Genomic DNA, 27,003 nt, shown 5'->3' with positions numbered 1-27,003 from the left:
ATACAGCGATGTTAGACACTGCTTCATGGTGCTATTTGGAGCAGGGACACTGTTGTCCAAGAGAGCTGCAGTGATTATCAATTAATCAAAGGCCAATTTAGAATGAGGCCAAGGTAATGCCTGCTAATGGCATAACTGTAACAAGGCTCTTGATATCCAACCTGGATTGTGTATCTCTTTAAACTAAGGTAACAAACGCACCTGATCTGATCAATTCATTCTTACTTACACTCAGTTCTGGGACTAAAACATTCCTGTAAAACTTGAGAGGTACTTTTTGTATGCAAACCAACCATTAATGGTATGTTAAATAGAGTTGAGATGACAAAGTTGACTTTGGACCCTGTAAGGCAAAAATACCATCTACACTAATGATAGAGCTTTGATATCCTCCAATCGCCCTCCAATTAAAACTCAATAGGGCCACTCTACTCCACATTATACCACTTTTAAAACACATTTTCAAATGTTAGCTGAGAATAGCGGAAATTAAAAATCAATTGGGAGAAGGTAAGTGCCAATTTTCATGACATTTAAATTGTTAAAATTGGACTTTGGTTATTGGCCCATCTGTCAATGGCCTAATCAATGTGGTCTACTTCATAATGAACTGTTAATCTTTTTAATTCCATTGCCCAAGGCCACAAAAATCTATCAGAATGCAATCAGCAGTTTTGTTCCCTCTTTCTTTTCTTGTCCCAGAGCGGATGGAGGGAGAAATGTGGTCGGCGCTGCGCGTGGTAGGCTGCCCCGGGGTACCGTTGGTGCATGGAGTCTCGCTCAACCAGTGAACCGTCTCTGATCAGGTTCAGCCATGTACAACTCAATTATGCAGCCATTTCATGGCCAGAGGACAACCACTGTCCTAATACAGACACCACCAAAGGGACTGACACAGACCAAGCACTCAGCTGAAGTGGAAGTCTTTATTCTGTCAAACTGTATTTTTAACCTAAAAATAATTTGTTTTTGTAATAAAAGGCAAAAAAGTAACCCTATACGAAATGAGTGTGTGGGAGAAGGTGTATTTATACAGGACAAGACCAGAATAATCTACTTATATTCCACCATCTTGTGGGTACTGCTCAGTGTGTAGCGCAGCTGTTTAGTTCCAGGTACTTGCTCACAGTTGGAACAAGCTTATGATCTTGGGTTTCGGGTTAAATGATCATTATCGACGCATTTGGAATGACAAGTCCTCTGCCGCAATGTGTGGGGCAAATCCCATTAACATTATGAATCTATCCACTGCACAATGCGAGTTAGTATAATCTGATTAACAGTGCTTCAACAATCTGACACACAAAATCTGAGTTAGAGTGTACAAACATTAGAATGATGATGCACTTCAGGATAGAAGATAAAACCTTTAAGACTTACTGTTTATTAAAAAAAAAAAATCACAAAACCTTGTCAGAAACATCACACACTGTTCAACGACTACTGTTTAAGAGTATTCAGAGGCCTCAGATCACCTGGAAAATATTAGGTATTTTCCCTAACAAATAAAAAAGATGACACTTTTTCCACTATAAGTATTTGTATTTAAGTCAGGCGTTTATGACTACAGCCTATTCTCAGCAGTCAGCAGAGGAATGTTGCATTTTATTGTGCATGTGTGCAATGCTGTTATAATTTTTGGGTCACAACAATGAGAGTGTGTTGTCAGGTCAGTCGTGATCCAGTCCTGAGTAAGCGCCTTGGTTAAACTCTCAGCCTGCTGACCATGCAGGGCCTGTGGTGAGTGATCCAAACAGTTTAGATGCGTAAGGGGCCGGGTCTGAGGCCAGGGGCTGGGAGCATATCCATCTCTAATCTCCTTACTATCAGATCTGTACCTGATTAATATATCTCCTTCTGAGAAGCGCTCTAATACCTTTTCAGAACAAAATGCACCTGCCTGAGCCGGTCAGCTGGAGTCCACTTTACTGAAAATAAATTAACCGACTAAATGTATGAAGTGGAATTGAAGTGTATCTTCTAAATGAACTGATATAAAGCCAAAGTAGACAACACACTGTACACAGATATGAGTGTGTGAGTGAGCGAGTAAGTGCAGGCAGTGTATGTGTGCGTCAGTGCTGTAGTGATGCCACACATATCCTGCATGCTGACAGCTGTGTGCCTGTCCAACTTATGCTGATGAGAAGAAGAGGTTATGGAGGTGCCTCTGAGGGACACATTCATTTAGTTTGTTACCCCTCTGTGCCTACAGCACTCTAATGTTATAGAGTTATGGGGGTCAAGCTCAAGATCAAGGAGAATCTGCCTTGGTTGCAAAAAGAGTAGCTAAACAATGTGTTCTCTGTCAAAATCAGCTGAAAACTCTTGAAGGAAGCAAAATCTCTGCTGACATGAGGTGCTGGATCCTTAATTCAACAGCCTCTTATAACCTCATCTATCAGAATGACTATGGGGCAGGGAAGAAACATGATTATGCCCATCAATAATTCAATGTATGAGTGTGTGTGTATGCGTGTGTTTGTGCTTATGTGTGTTCATGTGTGCATATAGGTGTGAGTTTCTGTGTGATCTGATGTCTTGTTTGATTGGGCAGGTCCCCAACTTTGCTCTAAATCTCCCTGGTGATTACAGCATATACATGTGTCCACCTCTCCATTCAATGCAGGGATTTGGGATGCACTCTATTGATTTCTTGCATGGCTATGTCCAGTCCATTCTGCACTACCTCCATCCTCCACACACCCTGAGGCTGTGTGAGCTGCTGACATTAATTATCTGTGTGTGTGTGTGTGTGTGCATGCATATTACAGAGTGTGTATGAGACGGAGGATAGAGAAAAAAGACAACTGAAAAAAAGAAAAAAGCATCTCAAAATAAGACTGAGCAGAAATGTCAAAGAAGAAGAAAGAGGGAGGGGAAAATAATTGTTTTGTACCTGGGATGTGTTTGGCCCAGCCGATGATGACCACCAGCTCACGGTCAGCCAGGTCGCACAGCGTGGTCAGAGCCTTGATGTCGCTCTCCGGCATGGTGGGGTCAGGCATGGCATAGATCTTCTCAGGCTCCGCCACCAACAGGTGAGACACTATCTTTGTGACTGAGGATACAGGAGGAACGAGGGGGATGTCAAAGCAAAGCAGAGGTCAAAGGTTATATCACCGAAAGCTCAGCGAAACATACAGATGCACCACACCGATAAAAATCGGTGAAATTTCCCACACACTGTACAATGCTGGTCAAGTTCTCACTATTTTTTTTTGTCTCTTTTTCATTATGCAGTCTAATGGATGGAGCTTGAATTTGTACATGTGAAAGTGCAGTAATAGTAGGCAGTGAAAGCTCTTATCCCTATAGAATGCATAGAAGTGGCAAAGAAAAATGTGTGTGAGAAAATGTTAGACACTTGTCTCCTCAAGCACTTTGTCATGGTTTAATATTGGTCATCAGCTCAGAGACTCTTCATAATTCAGCTCTGGCCTGAACTGCCTATATTTCTGACCCAACAAAGGAAAAACGGGAACATGTGTCTCGTCTCCAATTTTGTCTCCACTTCACCTGAATCTTGACATCACATAAGAAGAATGACAGAGGAGACAAAGGGCTTGTGATGAAGCTGTACTCACGAGGCTTTTTGGTGGGAGGGGGGAGCGTCAAGCCCAGGTACGGGTTGTTTTCTGTGTCCAACCTCCGCTTGTACTTCTGTCTGCCCCCTCGCACGCGGTCAAGACGAACCCCTGGGACAGAAACGACGAGAAGATAAAAATTAAAGATTTTTTTTTTTTGGACTATATTTTAAGGGAAATCAAATACACAATAATTAAAACTGCTTTTTTTTTTTTTTTTTTTTTAAATTTGCTGATTATTTTTACATGAACAACATGGAGGCATGTAAAAAAATAAAAAAAATAAACCAGTACAAAATGTGGATTGATGATCAAAAACAACACCCCAACATATTTTGTATTAAATCTTGTGGAGTGTGAGAAGCTGCACTGGTTTCCAGCTTGTATGTAAGCATTGTAAAAAAGGGACTGCACAGGAAACAAAACCATGTGTGTGTGTGCGTGTGTGCGTGTGTGTTTGCTTCTCTCTGTGTGAGTATGCACTCCAGCATGTGTGTGGATGTGTCAGAGGCGCCGCTGCCTTCCCATATGTGGTCCATGCCTGACTGGTCTACTGTGACACAGCTGAGCCCAGAGCAGGTCTAAACATATGAATATTTAACGCAGGGTCAATGATCTCACAGACTGGCCCTCTAATTATTTAGCTTTTGGGGTGAGGCAGGCTGCATACTAATTAGCTGCCAGCTACATGCTTCTTCACTTGTGTGTGTGTGTGTGTGTGTATGTGTGTGTGTGTGTGTGTGAGAGAGAGCGAGCTCAGGTGTGTGCTCCTCGGTAACCAGAAAAAGAAACTTAACCAGCCTACAAGCAAAGATAGAGTCCCACACACATGCAGTACAAAATATCCACTGTCATACAGCAGATAGATAACTACGTATTGCTTTCCCATAAAAGACCCTTATTTCACCCTCTTTCACTGGAGTAGCACTAAGGCCTTATCACCCGCAGCCACACCTAGGGGCCCAGGTTCTACACTGATACTGTAAATGTCAAACCAGCCTCATCATAACATAAGTTATTTATTATCTCATTATTTGATAAGAATGTTTCCATTTGGATGTCTTTTCTATTCTATTAATTTTCAACATAGTTAAAATATTTCATCTACCCTGGCCTATTTATTTGATACCACTGGGCAGGTATTTGGTTATTTAATGTAATTGTATGCAAACATTTTATATCCTGCACCCCTTATTTGTACCGGCATGTCACTGCTGCCATGCAGCCTAAATATCCTTGATATCTTAATCCTGTGAAGAGAGGAGAATCCCGTCAATTTACCTTGTGTGGATAATGTAACCCCCTACCAAACTAATTTAATGCTGAAAGGTGGAGGAGAAAAGGCTCAATGAAACGCTTGTGGTGGAGGAGGAGTTAATTTGTCAGCCTCCCGCGTCCTCTGAGCAAACAACACCCGCAGCCAGAGCACTTCCTTGATGATTTCATCACTTTATAACAGGGAGGACAGTGTCAAACCTGGGCATTGTGTGGCCACTGCAAATGAGCCTAATACAATTTGTGCATCAGCAAGTGCTCTTGGAGAGGATGAGTTTGGATGTGTCCCATGCGTGGTGATTGGAGGTCGCTCGGTGAACGTGGGGAAAGGAAAATCAGATGATGTAAGACGGAAGCGGTGGCCTTCATTTAACAAAGAGGAATTCTACAGCAGATATATGCAAAATATCTTCTTGATTTTCACCAGTTAACTTTAATGGCCACGGCCCCACTCTCCAAAAATGAGTGCACGGGATGGATGGGGAATGGTGTGGGTTGTGTGGGGGTCTAGTAAACTGTATTATCATGTAACTGTAGAATAGAGATTTCTTCTACTTATATGAATTATTTGATTCCCTAGAAACGCAAATCTGATTAGGATTGTCTTTCAATTTCCTGACACTGACAACCCACTAACCTAATTACTCCCAATTCCCAACAGAGCCTCATCTTTCAGAGCAAGAACCAAGGAATCATCTTATGGCAGCTACCTGTACTTTACACACAAGCTGATGCATAATGATAATTTCATCTTTATATGCATTTCATCAAGAAACTGTCAGAAAGAACAGTTTTCAAAGACCCTCTACTTGCTTACATGCTTGAAAACTTTTCCAATTCAGCTGAAACAATTCTGTTAGAAATGTGGGAATTGAAAAACTTCTCATTGACAACTGTAACGTCCGCACTTTCTGAAGTTTCTCCCCGATGAGCTCGGCCGCTGCCAGGTGGCCGCGCTTCTGCTCTCCATGATCCTCTCTGCCAGTCGAGTCATGTGGCTGTGTCAGCCAGTGTAAAGCCAACGATGAAGGTAGATGGGTGCCTCTTTTAATTAGAACAGTCCTGGCCATAATTAACAGATGCTGACAGGAATTAAAGCTTGGCACTAACCTGACTCATTTTACTGTCCAACAGGGCCAGACACATGCAGAAAGGAAGAGAGTGATTAAGAGCAGCTAGACGGATCCGTTCACTACTGCCGTCAGGCACTATGGTCAGGCCTTTGTGAGGTTCATATGCGCCTTAAGTGTGCTGACTCTGGCTGGTTTGTTGTGCTTCCTTCAGGGTAAACAGTAGGTAGGTGTGTTATAAATGTGAGAAGAGAGTTGAACACCATCTCCAAAGTCAACTCACTGTTTTATGGCCCTCAACACAGTGTAGCAAGGGTAGCAGCGCGTGAGCTCGGGTATCATCTCTTCAAAGCAGGGTGCTGGAGAAGAGGGCTTTTGGCCAAGGCGGCTGGCATTTGTGCACGGATTAGCGCAGGCCTCAGAGCGGGGGCTGGGGCCAGCTGACCTAAGGCTCTTCTTTCTCTCCAAAAACAATAATAATCCCCTTTCGAACACACTCCTACAAAAGGGCCTGTCTTCACTCACTTTGTGTGGCCGGCAGTGGTCAGGGTCCTTATTTTGAGTCCCTCACCTGTTCTGGGTGTCTCTCCCAGGGGAAAGTGTCAGGATGTCTGGGATGGTTGGCAATGCCAAGGGGGGCTTAGGCGGACCCTATTTTAGCTGGGAAAATCAGAAGGCCACATGGCAAGGCATAGTGAACCTTGCCTTTCAAGGAAGCCGCCCCGCTAAACTGCCGTCAGCACTATTTCAAAGGGACCCTGTTGCCAGCTTTGCATGCTTGTAAGTGTGTTGCAGCATTTTTAATCACGAGTGGTGATGAGCGAGGGTAGCGGAAAATTTGTCACGCATTGCACCCCTTTTCCATCTGCTGCCCCTTGGGCCGCCATATTGACACCATCACATACTCCATTTACAGGTTAGCTACAGTATTCCTCATGAGATGACACTACTGCTAACACACAAAACTAAATGGTTGAACCTCCCATTATTTTAAAACACATTAAAAACATTTAAATGAGGTTTGCCTCAGTAAAAGCCTTTTTACTAACTCTACTTTCATCATTACTACATCTTGGAAGTATAGTATAGTAACTACACTGTTTGTCTTACCATTACAGACACCCTGCAACATGTTTACATGTCTAGCATTTCAGGATCTATACATGTGAGCATAGAATGGCGTGTGTGTAACTTTTGTACGTTGTGTATGTGACTGTGATAGGGCTATTATGGCATGTGGTTGTTCTTAGCATGCCACTCTGCTGAACAATGAAAGGTGTATTGTATTCCAGCACAGACACGCTTTCCTCTTTTACTCTCATGTCCACGACTCTCCCACTTTGTTCTTACAATAAGACGGGGTATTTTCCACCTCAGGTTTGTGAGGACAACAGAACACACAGCTACTCTCATTTCTTCACCAGTGCAGATCTGTAGATAAATATAGTACATAAAGTTACAGAAACAAAACATTTTTCTGCACTTGTGGGTGTTCATGCACGTGAAGGCACTTGTGTGTGAATGAGCAGGTGACAAAGAAAGTGAGTGCAGAGAGAAAATGCCACTGAATGATCGCAATGTATTCTCAATAGTATCTTGTTTTCTCTCTTGCTCTAAGCTCTGATCCGTTTCCATTGATCAGAGGAAAAACCTGTTGCCCCTGACATTTGATTCTTCTATTGATCACTTCCTCCTTTATATAGTCAAGAAAAAGTACAGTGACTCAACACAGGGTTTAGTCTGTAATCAGACTGCTGAACTACAAAGGTCATTTTCCTTACACCTCAAACCACATTTTGAGATATGAACATATTGATTTTAGCTTTTGTGCCTGATTAGCAGATAATAAATTTAGCTTTTCAGACAACAAACAAAAGAGAAATATCTAATCTAAAGGTCCTAGTGATGTCTGATATTATTCTTTCAGAAACACTAAGGGATTTCAACTTCTGTTTCATTGGGGGGCAGCACTGTACTTTGTTGAAGCTGTAAAGTTATAATTAGGTGATTTTCCATTGAGACACAATGTGACCTTTCTGCAGTAATGAAAGTAAGTGGCAACCTCAGTCACATGAGCGGTGGCCATCTCCACACCCTGGACCTGAGCATGGCGTTGAGCTGACAGCTTCATAGAGCTTACACAGACCATGTGTCTCTCTTTCCATTTCGTCTTGCTGCACATCTCTCTGTTAATCATGACAAATGTGCTGAATAATTTCGATTGTGACGGAATTGAGAGAGATCTATAACGCCTAGACAAGACTTCCGTCAGTCCGTGACAATAGTTGCACTGTGGTGATGACATGTAAAAAAGGAGGGCCGTTCTTATTCTGGGAATGTGCTGAATGTACAGAAGTGTGAATTAGAGTATCAGGCTTAGTCAAAGTCTGCATATTTGAGTTTTACACTCTTTTTACTCTGACCTGACACTGGTCATTCATTTATAGCCACGGCTACATATTTTTGTAGTCTCTTATTCTCCAAGATGATATATTGGCATAAATTTTTCATCAGATAGTAATGCGATTACTCTGTCTTTCTGGCACTGAGGCTTTATCTGGCTGCGTGCAGTCTAGGGGATTCTGTTACTGTGTGGAGATCCATACAGGCTTTGACTCTGGCTTCAGGTGGCGACTGGATATATATGCATCTATAAATCCCACTCTTCAATGAATAATGGGAGAAAAAAAATGATGAACTATGTATACTTTACACAGTTTGACAAGAAATTTTACATGGTAAGGTTTTATAGAATTAATTTATCTGGATTTCTATCTGACAGTATGTTTATACCACTGTATAACCATAAGGGAAAAATCATACTTTGTACAATATAAGTGCTTGCTGATCTACACTTATCAGAACTACAGGAAAGCAAAATAAAAAATGTATAACAAACAATACCATGTTTCCCGACAGAGTCCCTGAGGTGCTCCCAGAGGAGGCTTGAATAAATATAACACTGTCACTTCACCCCCAAGCCACATATCTTTCATTATTCATTTGTCTGGACTTTCTGAAGCAACCAACAACTGAGAGTGAGAGAGAGAGAGAGAGAGAGAGAGAGAGAGGTAGATGAGAACATATCCACTAATGCAATGTGGTATGGGACAGCAGATAGGTGCCTCCCCGCAGAAGAGCAGCCAAACCCTGAGGTCTCTGGGGGATCAGTCAGTGGTGTCAGGGAGGGGTGGGGAAAAACCCGGCCAGACATTTCCATCGGAAGCATGTTTAATTGTCACTGAATTCCCTGCTGGCATGACTTTAAAAAAACCATCCACAGGAAGAGAGCTGAGATGTTCAGAAAACATTTAGTGGATCAATATGCCGAGGAGAGCTGAGACTGTGCCGAGTGTGTGCTCAGGGACCTGGCCTGAGCCTTTCCAGGCAGAATACTGTTACATTTCTATTACTCAGACGGTGGGATCAACCTATTCAGCATATTTCTGTCCCCAGCTCAACTGCACATTATTTACTGCTGTGTAGGTAGGGGAGGACAGGGGGGCTGGAAACTGCTGTCTAGGGCAGCCGGTTGCATGGATTTCTCACTCTCGGGTTGTACTGTGAGACTGAACAAAAAAAATCACAAGATCAATTGTGTGATGTAGTATTCTTCTGGTAGATCCCTTACTGAGTCAGTGCAGGTTTATATACATTAAATATTTCTATGGCAACATACATACAGTGATGTAGAATAAAAAACTTACTCTTCTTACCTTCTTTAAGCATCCCCACTTTGAGACATTTCATGAAACGACAAGCCTGACATGATTTGCGTCTCCGTTTTGTGATCTCACACTCATTTGTGGCCGGACAGCTGTATTCTATGTTACCTGAGAAAAAGAAAACAAAAAACAGCTCAGCACCAAGAAGACTACAGCCGATTAAAGCCGAGAGCATGACAATTGAAAGTAAAATGTTGGGTAATTTATAATTTCATCAAATGAAGAAAACCAAATACTAAATTGGTTGCTGCCAGTGACGTATAAACACTGTTCTGTATTCTGTCTTATCAGGAGGTTAACAGTAAATCACCTTTTGCCAAGCAAGGCACATGGGCATTTGTTGAAAATATGGATTCTCATACAATCCATTTATGTAGTGTTCAGGTGGCTCGGATGTCTTTAAGCAAGCACTGTACCGGTGGTCATAGCAGGAAGAGAAGCTGGGGTAATACTGTAGGTAAAGGATGGGGGGTGGAGGTGCGAAGGTAAAGCTGCAGTAGTCCTTCAGGACCCATCAGCAGACGCCACCCTGGTCCAACACTAAACTGGTCTCATTAATTCTGTGCATGTCCCCGCTGGGCCTCGGGTGCAGGCCCCGTCCCCCTGTGCTCACAGGGGCCTGCCACTGCCTCAATAGCAGGCTAGAGAGCCAGAGACACTGTCCCTGACCACTTTACATAATACTCCAGTAGACCTAAACCTGTTGTTACCACTGTTGACTATTTACATAGTGTACAGGCAAGAGGCCTTATGCATTATTCAACTGCAGCGTCTGATTCCAGGACAGAGCAATGAAAAAGAGTTTCATTGCTACACAATAAAAGAGCTGGTTCTGCTGTACTCTACCATTAGCAATAGAAAGGGCAGGATATGTGAGGCAGTTCCTCCGCTTTTGTGTGATTCCCTACATTTTACTGTATTCAGGGGTTTTCAATAAAGGGTTTCAGTGTAATGGTTGCCTCAGCCTAAGAATTTGAATTATCCTCATTTTGAATGGGCTTTCAGTTTTAAAGCTTTTGACATTGGTATGTTTCTAAACTTTTCTTTTAACCTGGGGTTTACTACTGTGTGTGTCTTTGACAGTAAAGTGCAGAAATAAATAGTTAAGTAATGGAAAAATCTAATTTAATCCCTAAAATAAACTCCACATTGTTTTCTCAGCTAAAACGTCTTAAATGTACACATTTACCATCCCCTTCAACAGATAAAGCATTTGTGTGTTAACTGACATAATCCACATGCACATTAGCATTACATCCCAACATCCTGCAGCCGCTTCACAGCTCTGACCCTCGCTCTGTATTTCTGAGACAGAGAAACAGAAAGCTGTGTAATATTCCACTGGTGTTCCTCCACTAGCCCTCCAACACCCTTTGACAACTTATGCAATTATGTTAACATTATTGGACAGATCAAGTGGAGGGTCCCAAGATGTTATAAATAATTAGAAATTCCTCCTTATATCTGGGTTAGAAATCATTATGCTAATTCACTTCATCTCTTTGGGATTGGGGTAAATAAAGGTGTGAGGGAAGCGGCTGATGAGCGCTGATTGTCTTTCCTCTGTCTGTTTTCTCTGTTGTCATAGCAGAACCAGACCATAATAATCCTATTCATTTCGATTATGCTGGGAGAAGGCAATCAGTGCAAGTCTGTGCTGAAATCAATTCATGGAGTTTTTTTTTTTTTTGGTCTTCACGTTACATATTAACCAATCAGTAAATTGCCAGGACATAAAAGGACTACATTCATTTTAAAAAATCTGAGATTTTGATTGCAAATCTTTTTTGACTTCCTGCTGCAGGTTTGCTTGCACAGCCCAACCCAGCACAGCTGACCCTGTGTGTCCCTGAGGACGCTTTGTTTACAGGGGTATTTTTCTCTCCTCCTGCCCCTCCCTTCCCTTTCGCAGGGGTGCCAGGGACACACGCATAAACCACACCTGGTGGCTAACTAAGAGAGTTAGCCCTTTGATATAACACACTCCAGAAACAGAACGAGCATACAGTACACTCACATACTGCTGGGCTACTGTGTCCACCTGTCCTGTCATGCACCCTGTGCATCTGATGTGCTGTCAGAGGGGGCTTCTCACAGCTCAGTGCGCAGTGAGCGGTGGACTAACTAATCATTCATCTCTACATTTGGTTTATATTTAGGACTTTAGAACTCGCTGCATCTTAGCAGATCTAAAAACACGACTAGCTGTGACCTCTCTAAAACAATAGTTTTTATTCAAGACTAAATCATCTAGAAATGTTGATGTTATGGGCACAACAGCAGAGCCAAATGTAAATAAAGGTTAAAACAGACAAACACTGAAATGTTCTATAAAGACTAAAGAACAGCATAATTAGAGCACCATTACTATAATATCTGATGCTGTTAAACATTTGTTCTCATTTTATAACCCCAGAAGTAATAAGCCTGTAATTCCAACTGTGCTTAGTCATCGTTATGTCAGGCTGTATATTCATAGTGTATGTAAAACATACATGTAATTTATAAGGTTAATTACACATTAGCCCTGAAATGTGATTGTTAAATTAAATACAAATTTAATTATAGTTGTTTAAATGTATTCATTCAACATTCTGTGTCTTCAGTACCGATAAACATAACCAGTGTGTGCTGTAGCCATTTCAGTTTTTTATCTGTTGTCATTCTTGTCAGTATGAATATTTGTAGATGTTTTTAGTTGTTATCACATTTTCCCTGAACATTCCCAAAAGAACTGAATTAAGTATTTTTTCTTAATTTAGTTTAATTGACTGAAGGGAACTAAATTGATGACCTGAACACATCTATCTATCTATGTGCTGAAGGAACACCGTACAGTAGCCATTGTTAAATAAAGTGAAGCACTGACTTAAATGGGGAATTCAGGTTACTGTAGATTCATACATTGACTTTAAAAAGGGACACTTCTATTAAATGTTTTACAATAACCTTTCCATTCTGCAATGATGTCTGGAAATCCTGGCTGGTAGAGTATGACGAGTTTCACTTTTAGAAATGAAGCATACTGACAGGAACCCCTTTAACCCGAGGGCCATGCTCGGGTTTATCTGTCTTTAGAGAGGTTATGGTATGGTTACCAATAACATTACAGAGTGAAGGGAGAAGAAAAAGATTTCCCTCCTTCTACTCTTGATAAGTATCTGTCTCAATCTATTTTATGGCTTTTCAGGACCCATGCCAGGGCACAGAGGGGAAAGTCAGGTCTTGTAAGTAAATTACAGTAAAATGGCAGGTATTTCTCATCAAAATCTAAACGGACTTTTACAGGCTTACTGTCAAGGTCTATTACTTCATATAAAAAAGGGCCACTGAGTTCAGTTGGTTTTCAAGCAATTTTACACTTGGGTTCAAAATGGGAAGAAAACACGGTTCAATAAGAGATTTATGTTTTTGATTGGTGGGGCACGTGAGGTGCAGGGATGGGGGGCGGGTGATTAGGGACCAGTGAGAACAGGGCATTTCTGGGATGGATGGACATCCAGGTTGACATTAATTTGGGCCTGGCCTTGACTAATGTAACTATCTCCATGTAAGAGTTCAAGGGGCTTTTCACTGGATGAATAGGTGACAGAAGACGGATTTTCCATCTGCTTTTGTCGAAAAGGTTGGGGCATCGGTTGAAGAAGGGGAAGTGAAGCAAAGATTTAAAGATGACAAGGATTACTCAGACCATAAAAGCAGACATTTGTATATTCAGTCGAAATATGTGAAAGCACAAAAAAAAAAAAAAAAAAAAGAATTAGCTGCAGTATAACAAGAAAATACCAGTTATACAAGGTGAGTACAAGGTGATAAAGAAACTGTCATGTACATGGTTAACATTAACTTAGCATGTTGTTTGCCCTAAGTGCTATAGAACAATGTGATAAAGGGCTGTAAAAGACAGCTCCTTTGTTTTCTTCTCATTAAAGAGTGCTGTCTCACCCTCCACCCTCCACCCTCGACTGCCTCGTTATTCCTTTAATTAATCAGTTCTCATCAACAGCACCCTCTCATTCTTTCAAGAGCTCTACATCCCGCTATTTACTGCCTCCATGTTCCTCCAGCAATCTTGCATGTGTTTCTTTTATCATTTTGGAAGGCTTTCACCTCCCCCCCAAAAAAGTCCCATCGTCCCCCTGCCTTCTCTGCCCGGGACCCCTTTCTGATTATTATGCCATTAAGCCTCTCCTCCACTCCTCTGAAAGAGCAGCAGGGTCCCTCTCCAATCTAAAAGAAGTCTTGGGTTTTTTTCCCCTCCTTTCCCTGAAATTACCCGGCGACGCGTGCCTGAGTTTCTAATTGGCATGCCCGTCCCTGGAGACGGCCCCTCCCTTCCTCCTAATGAAAAGCCTCGGCCTTAATTACACTTTCCAAACGCTGATTGTTATTGACAAAACTCCTGTGGCTCGGACAAACGACAGCAGATTAGCTCCATTACAGGCAACCCTCCAAGAAGAGAAAGAGAAGGATTTCAAATCGACAACACAAACTAAAGGGGGAAAAAAAAAGAGTAGCTTTCAATTTTTTTCCATGTACCTTCCTCTTAATTGTTTAGTCCATTGCTCCACTTAAGACGTCTCTTATGCCTCTTTTCTGTTCCATTGTGTTGCCATCAATGTACCTCCAGTGAGGGGACAAAAGCCCCGTTATGTTACTTGAGAGAAAATATTCATCTTTTGTCAATAGACAGGATTGCTGATGGCAGCTTGGGTAAACAGGAGGATTTGGCCTAATGCTTTTGTTTGCCTGTAAAAGGTACATAGACTGTCTAAAGCTGATAGGGCTGTAAGGTCCAAAATCAACACCTAGCATCAAGACAGACAGCCTGCTCTCCATGCAATGCCTCCAATCAGCTTTTACAGAAATCGAGCGCACATATAAAAAGTCAGACTAATTTCCGCTAAATTTCAAATTCCAATTTTTTTCTTACACTTGTAATAATCTCATTTCACTGTACCCAAACCATTTGACCGATTTTACCTATTTTATCTAGTTTTTCCACAGCATGTATACTAAACCGGTAGAGCTTAGACCTGGGCAGCTGTGCCTGTTCTGTAGTTTTTTGTTTTTTTTTTCCAGGCTCAACAATATCTCCATCTTCCTGATTAATCTGGAGCAGAGCGCACATTTTCACAGTGGGGAGCCTTTCATTGCCTCTCTAATGAGAAGCTGTGATGCATCATGCCTAGAAGATAGCCAATCGCACACACACACACAAAACAGGACAGGAATAATAAAACACATTCTCTGAGCTCCCACAAGGCATCTGGACAAACAGCCGCTACACTCCCCACCAAATCTGACCTCAGAGTGATGATGTCATGTCCACTATATATCACCATCTACCACAGATGATGTCACCCTAATCTCACTACCAGTCTGTCCCAAGTCAAAACATTCCTCTGAATGCAGAGATATCAGTAAATATATTTAGTTTTTAATGTTATCTTGTAGTAGTTATTGCACATTCTAATAAAAAATTTTAAAAAATGATTTTTTTTTTTTTTTTTTTTAAATGGAGGTTGCTGTCTCAGGAGGTAGGAAAACATCTTGCACACGCCAATGATTTCTTAACATAGTGAATTGCATGGATGTTTCAGTGTTGTGAGGTCAAAGGTGTCCTCTGTGGAGGGTGTTTTGTGTCTGCTGATGCAGTGACATGAAGTAACTTGTAGTGAGTGTTTGTTTGGGGGTGGTGAGAGGAGAAAAATACCTTGTATTGTCCTTTTAAAAAAGGCTTTGCAGGCCTCACATGAGGCCACCCCATAGTGATACCCCGAGGCTATATCTCCACAGACCAGGCACAGCCTCTTGGGTAGGGAGTTCAACATGTATTCGCACTTTATGGACGAGTCCTCCATGATGGTGCTGGAGCAGTCGTCGTAACGCTTGCGGCAGCTGCCGGCCCCAAGCCCACTGGGGGTGAACATAGGTGGAGAGTCCAGGCCGTTGGAGTGGCTGTTCATAGCGCTGACATAGCCACCACTAGCGTCTGAGTTGCCACTGGGGCTGTGGTGGCTGACCGTGTCGATGACCGAGGAGGGACTGGATGGCTCCGTCTTGATGTAGGACCCACAACTGGAGGGTAGGTGCCGGTCATCAGCGGCCATTCTATTCAGCAGCCTGAGAGAGAGGTATGGGATGGGAGACGAAGGGGGAGGATTGATGGGAGAGACAAAAAGACAAGGGGAAGCTGATTAGCAGAGGTCTGCAGCAGCTAGAAATGAATCTCATCAATCAGTGGAGCGACAGAAACATAAATGCAGAAATTCCAACATAAATTCTCTTTTTTCTACTAGTTAGGTTACGTTTCCATTTAATAAATGCAGACAATTGCTGAAAGACAGGTTTTCCCATCCTGCTTATATACGACTACGACACGTAAGCTACTTTAGCACTATAAAGTGATAAACACCTGATAATAAATTCCATGCTTAATTATTTTCCCAATGCTTTAAAGTGAAAATGTTGAATATTATTATGTTTCTGAATTTTTACATACAGATGCCTGATGACACATGATGTCTTATGTGTTTAAACTCATAAATCAAATCTAAATGTATTTTATTTTTTACTATTCTTATGTGTCACTGTTTTACAGTTCCAATTTCCAGTTTTCCATGTGTCCTAACCATTCTTAAAACCAGTGAACCAGTGGGAGGTTTCTACTGTGAGTGCCTCATTAGCCACACACCATGGCAGCTGCAAAAGTGCTTCAGTGTACAAAGACACACAGCTGCACACATGCTCGCACAATATCAACACAGAGACAGACAGAAAAGACAGCGAAAGAGAGACAGAAGCATAGAAAGAGGTAGAGCACTGAAAGAACTTAAGGCACGTAGACACGCATTCATCAAGACAGGGGGCATCTCCATACTTTAGAGAGCAGGGTGGACCTTGGCTTGTCTCCTTGAGTCAGCAGTCAACCAAAAGGAAACATGATGGCAAGATATTGACTTTTTCACTGTCTGCCTAATAACTGTATTTTGGAGTACATGCAATCTGATGCTGTAACGTGTGCAGACTAAAGTGCAGCCTTTTGGCTGTAGCCATAAAATGCACTCTGAAGCCTTCCTTGCCCATATAAATCTATTTCAGTCCTGCTCTATAACCTTTAACTTGAAATTGTACTGGAAGGGGAACAGGGGAAAAACTTAGCCTGCACATGTCCAACTCATTTCTCTGTCAGAGAGGTGGACTGGTTAAGGAGATGGATAACTCAGTGGATTGGGGATGCTGTGTAGACACAGTGACCTTTTAGGGTCAAGGCAAGGTCACACACTTACATACACACACACCCCTTTGCATTAGGTACCATGGAAGAGGTGAAAGGTCACCAGCACTTGCCTGCATTAACAAAATTGAGCCTTGCATGGCTTATGCAAATTCAGACACAGGGGCTCCTAGTGAGTGGCAGCTAGACAGCCCAAGTTGTGCCTTAGCACATTAGTTCCATTAGCATATTGCCAACTAATGGTAATGTTTACATATTTGACATGTCAGTTTACCATCAGCGCTGTGAGGGAAGTTCCCCCACTGGGCTCTGTCTGCCTGACTGGACGATAGCTGTCCGTCTCAGAGTGTTTCAGAGGGAACGGGAAACGATAGGCCTCCTCTATGTCCCCTATCAGTTGGTTGAACTGTCTCTTGCTCTCTGAGGCTGATTTAATTGTGAGGTTGGGTGACGGAGGTGTTCAGGCCCAAGGGTCAGTGGGTCAGCCTTATTTTCTCACCCTAGCTTCCTGGGCCCGTGGAGATGGGGGTCAGCATGTCAAATTAAATCTCATTCCCGGGTTTCCCTCCCTACTGTCATGTATATTCATTGGAGCTCCAGGTGCCTACCACTTCTGGAAATTCACAAAAAGGTTAACTGCTAAAATAAATAATAAAAATGGCCCCTGTTAAAACCGTTGACCTTGTGGAATAAGCCTTTTGCCTGAGCACTTCTGCAATTCTTGCAGTACATAAAACAGATACACAACTACCATTCTCTTATGCAGTCCAACAGCTTCCTTCAGTAAGTCTTAATTTAAACAAGGCATAAAATGCTTCATATTAGTGATGGCATTGTGGGAGGTTATTCAAATTTGCTGTTTTAAAAATTATCCACTTGTACTCTTAAACGTCCTTGCCGACAGAAATTGAAAAAGTGAATCCATTTCATGCCTCTCTAAAATAGAACTTGCCGCTCTTGATAATGAATGCAGATTGCATCCCCATAAATTAATGCACGGCTCTGTGTTCATCTGCTTTATGTTCTCTGTTTCAGATGGATATGTGCACCTGTGCAATAGAGCACCTGCACTTGGCTTATTAAAGGCTATATATTAAAACGCAGCAGCACAAGATGGTTCCATTTAGCTTTTATTTCACAAATTCAGAGTAAGCTTAACCCCGGTTCAAAGGCCATCTTCAGGGTGACACTTAGCATAATTGCATAAGTGTCTTAACTGTTTCCCCTCCAGCTCTAGGTGGTCATTTATAATAAATGTGCTGGCTAGGATCTCCTTAACTCATTCTCCTATGACACATTAAACCACTGCTATGCTTATGTTTTTAACAAGACTGCATATATTGATTAATGATACTGAGGGAATAGGAACCACGTGAACCTGGCGTATTAATCAAACGGTCTGAAATATTTTTATAAATATTCGTAATCTCTAATGGGACAGTTCCAATTTAAATCTATAAATACCATTGTATGGGAAAATGGATTATGAACATTAAATAGTTTGACAGCACCAATAGTCCTAATAAATAATTCAATATGTGGGCCAGGTGCTAATTAGTTTATGTGCTATGCAGAGCAGACAGGAAAGGGTCTGCTGCACTAACTGAGACTTGATGCTGTAAAATCTATAGTTCTGTCTTACTTCCTTCCTCAAGGTAAGAGCATTTCAAATTCTGCTGCCTGGCTGCCCAAAGGAGCAGTGCTCATCTAAGATACAGTATCTCTCCCTCTCGCCTTTTTTCTCTATGTTCCTCCTCCTTTTGTTCCCTTTGTACCGATCAAAATTCATGCTGAGTAGTGGGTTATGGGCCCGCAAACGCACACTGCGCAGTTTGGTTTTAATCTGATTCCACCTGGCCTTCCTAACAGCATTTCAGATCCCTAATATCATTCCACTGCCACTGCTGTGACCAGGATTAGCTGCCCTAATGATCTGGCAGCTCGTGTCACACTCACTGTTGCTTGACTTCCGAGAACTGAGGAGCAGTCGTTCTCTCGCGTCTCAACACTTCCTTTGCCTACAAGCGGAACCCTGTACACTGGATGACAGTGTCATAAGAACGCAGAACACTCAGGATCTAATTGAGCCAATTTGTAAGTATTCCTGCTCCGAGCTTCCTGCTCACTTCAGGAGGATACTGACACCCTCTGCTGTTCTCTGTGTGACTACAGCTCTCTCCCTGTTTCATGTGTAAATCATGAGCATATAGCACAAAGCTGTGCTAGAAACTCAGCTCAAAGCACTAAGTAAATTCCTGATGTCCTTTTCACTCTCAAGGCCACCAGATGCCAAAAACACCATTTTATAACATTTGCTAACCCCATTCCAGAGTGTCACATCCTGCTACCTGACCAGACTGGGTAAGTGGAAGGGAAAGGGTGGGTGCGGGGGTTGACATCTGCAGGCAGGGTGATGGTGATATCAGATGCCCCAGTAGGGGGCAGATCTGTCTGGAGGGCCCCAGGCGATGTGGCCTGATAAGCCACTGGCCCCAGAGTCAGCGCTGCTAGGACGAACTCAATTAGCTCCTGACAGACCTCCTCTCAGCCCAGCTCAACCTCCCCGCCACAGCCAGAACCCACTGGCAGCTGCCACGCTGACCTCTCCTCCAGGGGCCACTGCCACCTCTTACCGCTCCGACACACAGCCAGAGACTCATTTTTGAGAGAGCGGAGACCATGTTGAAAATCTGTATAGCCCAACTACAGTTACACGTACATACAGGACCGTATCAAACAGGCAAAAACGTAAATGAAAAGGGCTTGGGGTGACCTTTGGGAAAAAGGAAGGGAGTGGAGATTCCTAAACAGTCTTCACTGAAATATGGAGGATACCTCTCTGTCTAACTGCTTCCAGGTTAATGACCATCAAGGGAATTAGGGGACTGAACACTTTTTGGGCAATGTGCATAACTGTGTGTGTGTGTCTGCACCAGTGTTGCATGGGCTCATGTGTTCATAGGTCTGGTTGTGTTTGTGATGCAGGCAGAATATAAAAGATGGAAGCGTGGTAGGTGTGGGAGGGGGTTGGTTGATGGCTGCGGTTTGGTTGGAGGCAAGCCTGGCACTCCATAGGGACCCATTCTAATCTACAAGGGAGAAGCCCCTAATTTTGGAGTTTCTCATTCATTAGTCCTGCTCTGGCAGAGAGGGGAGAAAACGGAGGGGGAGGACCTGACGGGAGGGGAGGGGCCTTGTTATTAACGGATATGCCAGACAGTCAGGAGAAACTGACAGAGATTTATGATGTGCAGATCTATGGAGGCAAACAAAAGGGAAGTCGAGGGGACAGAAAAACAGAAAAAGGGGGAACGAGAGGAAGAGAGAGAGAGAAGAGACAAATAGTGCTGTTTATTGTATCAATGGAGAGAGAGGGCCCTGGATCAATAGTCCGTAGGCTAGGGGCTCGTGCTGGGTTACCACTGGGGGGACCATGCTGCTCTGTGGCCCGGGCAATTAGGCTTTTGAGTCTCCAGCAGAGGATTATATTTAGCTGCTCCATAGCGATGTCACTGTAGTCTTTATAAAGCCATGAGCTCACTCCACTACGACAACATGAGCCCCATGCTCCAGCGGCACCACAAGATAGCACTGGCCAAGAAGCAGATCACATCTATTGATCCCCTCCTCCCGCTCCTTCCTGTTTTAGAGATGGTGCTGGCAGGAAGGAGAGGGCCTCTTGTGATACAGGCGCTGCTGTTTGTCTGACGTAAACTGTCTGGGCCGCACTGGGCAGATCTAGTTCTAATAAGGGGCTGAGTTCAGGATGTTAAGAGAGACAAATGGCTAATGATAGAGGTACTATGTGAGAGAGCTGCCAGTTGTCTAAACATCCTGCTGCAGAGAGCAAAGAGTTAACAATCCCCTATGCAGACGCAGTGGGGAATCTCCCTGCAGAATTGGACGGCTCATCACACTGTACAATATGTAAAAAGTTCAGTGATAAGTCTAGTCTGCCACACAGCACATTTGGGATCACATTTCTAATTCTGCCTTTTCATTAAAAAAAAGATTAGTTTCACATTCATTATGTGGCATGGTCATGGTATAATTTAGCAACATACATTTACAATAGCTCATGATAACTAGAAGTAATTATAGCCCACCACTGGCAAAGACAACCAGAAAAAGCAGCTTACAATGGTTCCATGTCCTCTGAAACCAGTAATGACATCAGACACATATCAAACATATGACAGACACATAATACCTTTCTTTACTACAGGGGTAGAGCTCTACGCACTTCGGCTTTTTGACAGTTCAGCCCTTGTACTTTATCACAACAATTAGTGGACGGAACATGTTCACATGTTGCAATAAAGATAAAAGTTGTTATGCAGTTTTTCTCCTTGTCTGGTTGCAAAACTGTGAAAAATTCAAAGCACTTAATACACAACAACACAGCACATGAAGTGACTGTATATTTGAGTTGGGTCTTTTGTTAAATTGGTTTCAGTTACACAGTGCTGTGACATAAAGACACGTTTATCATGATATTGTCTTATCACTGTTAATGTACTGCATCTGTATGGAATAGGAAATAACTTTCTCGGTCATGATTTTTCTTCCATTTACCTATGCTTCAAAAAAAGTCAGGTTGCTGTAAATAAATATTTTGCTATTTTGTTTAATTGCCATAAACTCATGCAACTGTTAGGTACTGGCAAAAATAAAATGACAGAAAAGCGATCCAATATACTGGTTTATTTGATCAGAAAGGTGAAGGGTATTCCTGATTGTGTTGCATGCATGTTTTTGCAGTGTGTGTATTTATCGCATAAAGAAATATTATTATAAAGGGTTAAGGCTATTTAACACAGTCCAGTGTAAATCACAGGTTTAGACACAGTGACTGTGCATATAGGGGGGGACGCAGGCATAGAGCCATGCATGAAATTACTTCATTAATCTTCTTCTGATGGGCGGTCTTGTTTAGGGAGGAACTCTACCTGCTTAAAACAAAGAGCCCACCCTTCCTCCACCGTAAATTATCCTGTTCATGAGAAGAAGAACCAAACATAAACAGATAAACCCGCAAGCAAGCGCATGCACACACATACACAAATATAAAAAGGCTAAATTAACAGGCCAAAATCAGCCAGCAGGTTTCTCAGGTGTCCAGGATAATTTAAGATGTGTAAATATTTGTAGAGGCTCACAGTCAGTGTGCAATCACACCACACAGAGAAGATTAAATCCTCATACTAAAAAAAAAAATTAAGTTTAAATTTCTCATATTTAAAATGTTGTTTTAAGCAAACAGCTCCAAAATGAATTGCCGTTGCTCAAAATACTACTGCTGTGACCGTCTGCCACAGCAGTCATAGCAATAGCCTCTAGCTTTTTACAGGCTCATCTCTACCAGCTGCCACACATACCCCATAAATAGTGCTCGTAATAAAAAGGCGGGTGGGCCTAACTGATTTATACGGTAGGGTAGTGTCCACCACCACACCATTCAAGAATAATTAAACTTTGGGGATATTTCATGAATTAATGTGTCTCCTTCAGGGGGCAATCTAAACATACATTTCAGCGTTCACCACTTCTGGTGTCACCGCCGGACATGCTGGGAGGAGGGGACTCTCCAAGTGGCAACAGCCAGCCAATCAATGTGACCATTCGACTGCACTTAGCGCTGCAGGAGAGGTCTCATAAGAAAGCATTTTAATGCAAACATGTTTTGTGGCCAACAGGCGAATGCACAGGTATGGACAAAGTCATTTAATCTGAAGCCAAGTGAGCAAGCAGTAGCACACATACACGCTTGCATGCACACACACACACACACACAAATCTGTCCGTTACCATGGGAGATTTGTATGTATTATGAGAGTAAAGTTGTGAAAAAGATGTGTTTTATTAGACATGAGACAAACATGAATAACACCCTAATCCGCCATGATAATCACACTCAATTGCTATTTGGTGCCACTTCATTTTCAATTTCTTATTTGAGCACTGAAAAAGGACTGGGCACTGCGATTTAGAGGACACCGATTCTGATTTAAACTAAAATGTGTTAACAAAAATGCAAATATAATAATAATAATAAAAATAATAATGAGGGACCACCTCATAATACAATACACCTAATATATTTTTTTTTACACTTTCAAACATTAATTATGTTAAAGTTTAAAGAACATCCAGCTCTGATTTCTATGTTTTCTGAAACAATTTGGCATTTAAGGCACTTACATTCTCAAATACATCAGTTTTTGATGTAAGCAATGCATATTTGACATGGGTCAAGAAATACAAATACTATATATGCAAGTTCCTGTTCAGCATAGAAAAACTAGGCCTGTGTTAGCTGACTTGTTACACACTGCCATGCTAATGGTTGGTTATGGGTCACATCAACTCCCCTTGGGCGAATCAGGGATGAATGATAATAGAAGTCTCTGCCTTTCTATCTCTCTGACGCAGCCCCACAGTAACACTGCTAAATGTGTACGTTACATGAGTCTTTACACAATGCCATGCCCCACAGTTTTATGAAAAAGTGGAAAAAGTGCTTGGTCTAAAAGCTGGAACAAGTGCAAAAATGACCCGGGACATGCAGAGAAGACGGTGAAACTGTCAGTGGGAATCAGAGTTGCTACTGTGACGGACGGTTTCAATATTGATTTCATAAATAAACAAAGCTGACTATCGATCCTAATGTTATTTTGCATTTCAATTACTGCTCCAAAACATAACCTTCAAACAACTGGCCGCTCAATACCAATAGCCTTCACTGATAAACACCCATATACCCACGTTACATCACATTTCTAACCAAGTGTAAATTAGTGGACCTAGAATGTGCTTCAAAGAGTGGAAGAACTTTAGTGAGCTTTAAAGAAGCTGTCGCACCAGCACAAACTTTGCAAACACAATGCTTTCTTCTTGTGAACACATTAGGCTACCACTCCACTGTAGTTTACAGTATTTTGTCAAGTGGATTACCATGCTAACAGCTCTTTTCTTGACTCAGTTATTTTTCTCAACTTCTGTGTTCTATGGTATGTGTGTGTTTGCGTATGAGCAGGCACGTTCGTGTAAATGAAGAGGAGCCCTTCAGTGTTGGAGCAACAGGAAGAAGTGCTGACGCACAGTGTCAGTGATAGCACTCTGCTGCCACAAGGGCATGAGAGCCCACGTAGGCTAGCATTATCCTTCTAGACTAATGGACCCGGTTATTTTTAAACAGATTCTCTGCGGTGGAGGTGTCCAAGGTTACCATGGACGAGAAATCAGGAGGGACGCGTGCGGCGGCAGTTCGTGGTTTCTGTGCTGGTGAATGTTGTGAAATAGCCAAAGAGGGACGGTAGCTGATCGCTAAAAGGAGTAAAGGCCAAACACCTGATGGGGGTGTCTCAAGAGAGCAGTCCATTCTCAAAGTGAGATTGAGAGAGTGCAGTGCGATTTATGCCATATTAGTTGTTATGAAAAATAAAGTTCATTAAAGAAAAGAAGCCAGGCATTAAGCAGATTTTGCAATGCTTTTCCTATTCGTAAAATCAACTGGCAGCTTCTTCCAAACAAGCCTGAGCACTAACATATATGAACACAACTACCTCTGCAGCTACAGAACATCCAGACAGCAGTGTTGCACTATGCATCCCCATATGCCCTGACGAGGGACAACATGCTCCCACCTCCCCCCTCTCAGCTTGAGCTGAGTGACATATTTACAGTGAAAGTAATGATACTAGATACCAGAAATGAGAGGACTCCAGCGTGGCCAGTGGACTCAGGAACCTCTCTAATGAATTGGACAACAAAGCCCTGTTGGTACAAGGAAGAAGTATTTAGAATCGGGTGAGAAATTGAATTCAAAAACATCAGATTTCCTTTAAAAGGCACACATCCCAACACCTCCCTAAAGCTATGGGAGTTGAGGAGGGTGGGAGTGGGACAGGTGGGGTTGGCTGGTCAGCTGGGCTGGACGTTGCAGCTACAGAGGCCACCAGATCCTGGCTTGTGGCGGGGCGGCCAGTCTCGGCCAGGAGCCTCTTCTGGTAATGTATTCTGAAACCAAATTACCGTAAGCTGATCCCATCTGGATAGTGTCTGTGCACGCCTGCTTTGGTTACCCACCACTGCCTCTAGCCTGTGATAGCATCTCCATGAAGACAGCAAAAATCTGATTAACCCAATAACAATGAAACACTTGGTCAAAGAGCAAAGAGCTTTTAACTTAAGATACACTAATGCAATTCCCTCGCCTTGTTTTCTGAAACCTAATAAGAATCAAGCGGACGGACTGCTAGAGATGGGTGTTTGCAAGCTCTAATGCAGCAAGCTGGGAATGAAGTCAAATAAATTGAAATCTAATTCATCATTGTGTGCTAACTTCTTTCTGCTTCTCTAAAAAAATACATTAAAAAGCTCTTATTTCATGAAGGGAAATCGGATAGCCTAGTTAGTTCATAGCAGTGGCTCAGCCAGGGCTTAAGCAAACCGAGGGTGTTGATGGAACATTTAATAAAAGAAAGAAGTCACATCTCAATTCACTGCCGCTCAGACCATGTGTTTTCTACCAAGAGCCCAAAAAACTTCGCCTGACAGTCTGAGTGGTACGAACAGCCACTGCAATACAATATCATCAATAAGCCGGTCACACTCAAACAGTTCTAGTAATGACTCGTCTCACTGCACGGACCAAAGAGACATTTAGACCTAAAGTAAGTGGCAGGTTGAATGTTATGGGCTGCATACAATAATAAAAGGAACCATATTTGATCAAATATATACAGTTTCAGTAAAAGGTGATAACTTTCATGTGTTCACATCTCTAAATATAACCTGTGAGAAAAGAGACAAGAGGAGCGTTTCTCGCTATTGTGAAGGAGAAAAAAAACTCAGTTTCAGTCTAATTATCCAACAGTGGCGATACCCTGAGGTCAATCTACAGAGTATATACTACTGTGATTCCACAACAGTGCGGTGCTAATTACATGGAGCACATACAGCCCACTAATCCTTCTCAACCAAGCATCACAGCCACATCCAGCCCTCATTGAGGGGCAGCAAATACTGAAGACAGCCACTGTTGAACCCAAAGGACAAGGCTAATTTACTACTGTCATTTCGACATAGGTTAATGAGACAGATTTTTAGTTTTGGACTTAGAAACAAAACTGTCATTACATTTGTATTTTACTGATAATTTGTGAACACATGAAAAGGCTGAGGCTGAGTAGGTGACTGACATAACTCATACAGCAAAGACCTGCTCACAACCCTGCACTGAAAGACTAAAAGCTCTTTTCACTGTTACTATAAACTTTAAAAACGTCCATATCGACTAAATATTATAAACACGAGGCACAAAAATGCACCATATTTCCTGTGTAGCGCGTCGTTAAATATTAAATATCTGATTTTAATATAAACAAATTCCAAATCACCTCACTGCAACTTCTCAATGTGTAACTATTATTATTTTAAAAAACAATGACCATAAACAAATGCAGGATATTATCAAAATAATATTTACAAATGCACGAATTGTTATTTAATATTTAACAAACTGATAAAGTTAATGATACATTATGCCTACAACATTTACATGTAGAAATAATAGTGAAAATAAATTTCGGATATTCGAATAAAAACGTCAAGTCAAATTAAGTCAACTTAAACTAAAACACATTTTAAATTATGTGCAACATAATTGCCAGATGTTTATTAATGTTTCTCCTTGTTGCAATGAATATGACTCTGAATTTGTTAAAGTGCATTTTCTGGGAAAACAAACCCAAAATTCAAAAACTCAATGTCTACTCAATTTTACGGATGAGCATATATTAAAATATACATAAAACGATGGAGTGGAATATTAAACCCTTTAAAACTAAATATAAATTACAATAGTTTGTTCTCCTACTTAGGGAGCACCACAGTGACACATCTACACTTTATAAAATACATGTTCCAGAAATATCCACTCTGTGTTATTTTGTATTAAGGTGCATCTGAGACAACAAAAGGAGACGGTTGCAGATATGTTCAAGATGTTAATACGTTTCACACAACGTTTTTAAATTTGCAGTGATTAAAGTAAAGTAAGTTGAAGTAAAGAATTACTGTAAACAAATAGATGAAGTCAAGCA

General features: G+C 41.9%; 1 protein-coding gene across 7 annotated transcripts in view; it reads right to left on the bottom strand.

The window, feature by feature from the left end:
• The window catches only part of esrrb (estrogen-related receptor beta), a 49,416-nt gene that overhangs the window by 12,478 nt on the left and 9,935 nt on the right, over positions 1-27,003 (bottom strand). For 3 of the 7 annotated variants that reach the window (XM_026300094.2, XM_026300084.2, XM_026300074.2), the window contains exons 2-5: positions 15,374-15,783; positions 9,640-9,765; positions 3,588-3,698; positions 2,900-3,061 (exon numbers count right to left, since the gene is read on the bottom strand). In XM_026300094.2, coding sequence (XP_026155879.1) covers positions 2,900-3,061; positions 3,588-3,698; positions 9,640-9,765; positions 15,374-15,770 — 796 coding nt within the window. In that variant the 5' untranslated portion in view covers positions 15,771-15,783. Of the gene's footprint in view, positions 1-2,899; positions 3,062-3,587; positions 3,699-9,639; positions 9,766-15,373; positions 15,784-24,604; positions 24,674-27,003 lie in introns of all 7 variants that reach the window. The other 4 variants (XM_026300040.2, XM_026300057.2, XM_026300066.2 and 1 more) reach the window with 2 other exon arrangements.

This window comes from Mastacembelus armatus, chromosome 22 (assembly GCF_900324485.2).
Source record: "Mastacembelus armatus chromosome 22, fMasArm1.2, whole genome shotgun sequence".
NCBI lineage: Eukaryota > Metazoa > Chordata > Actinopteri > Synbranchiformes > Mastacembelidae > Mastacembelus > Mastacembelus armatus.
The sequence above is the reverse complement of the archived record's forward strand: the minus strand, read 5'-3'. Positions and strand labels throughout refer to the sequence as shown.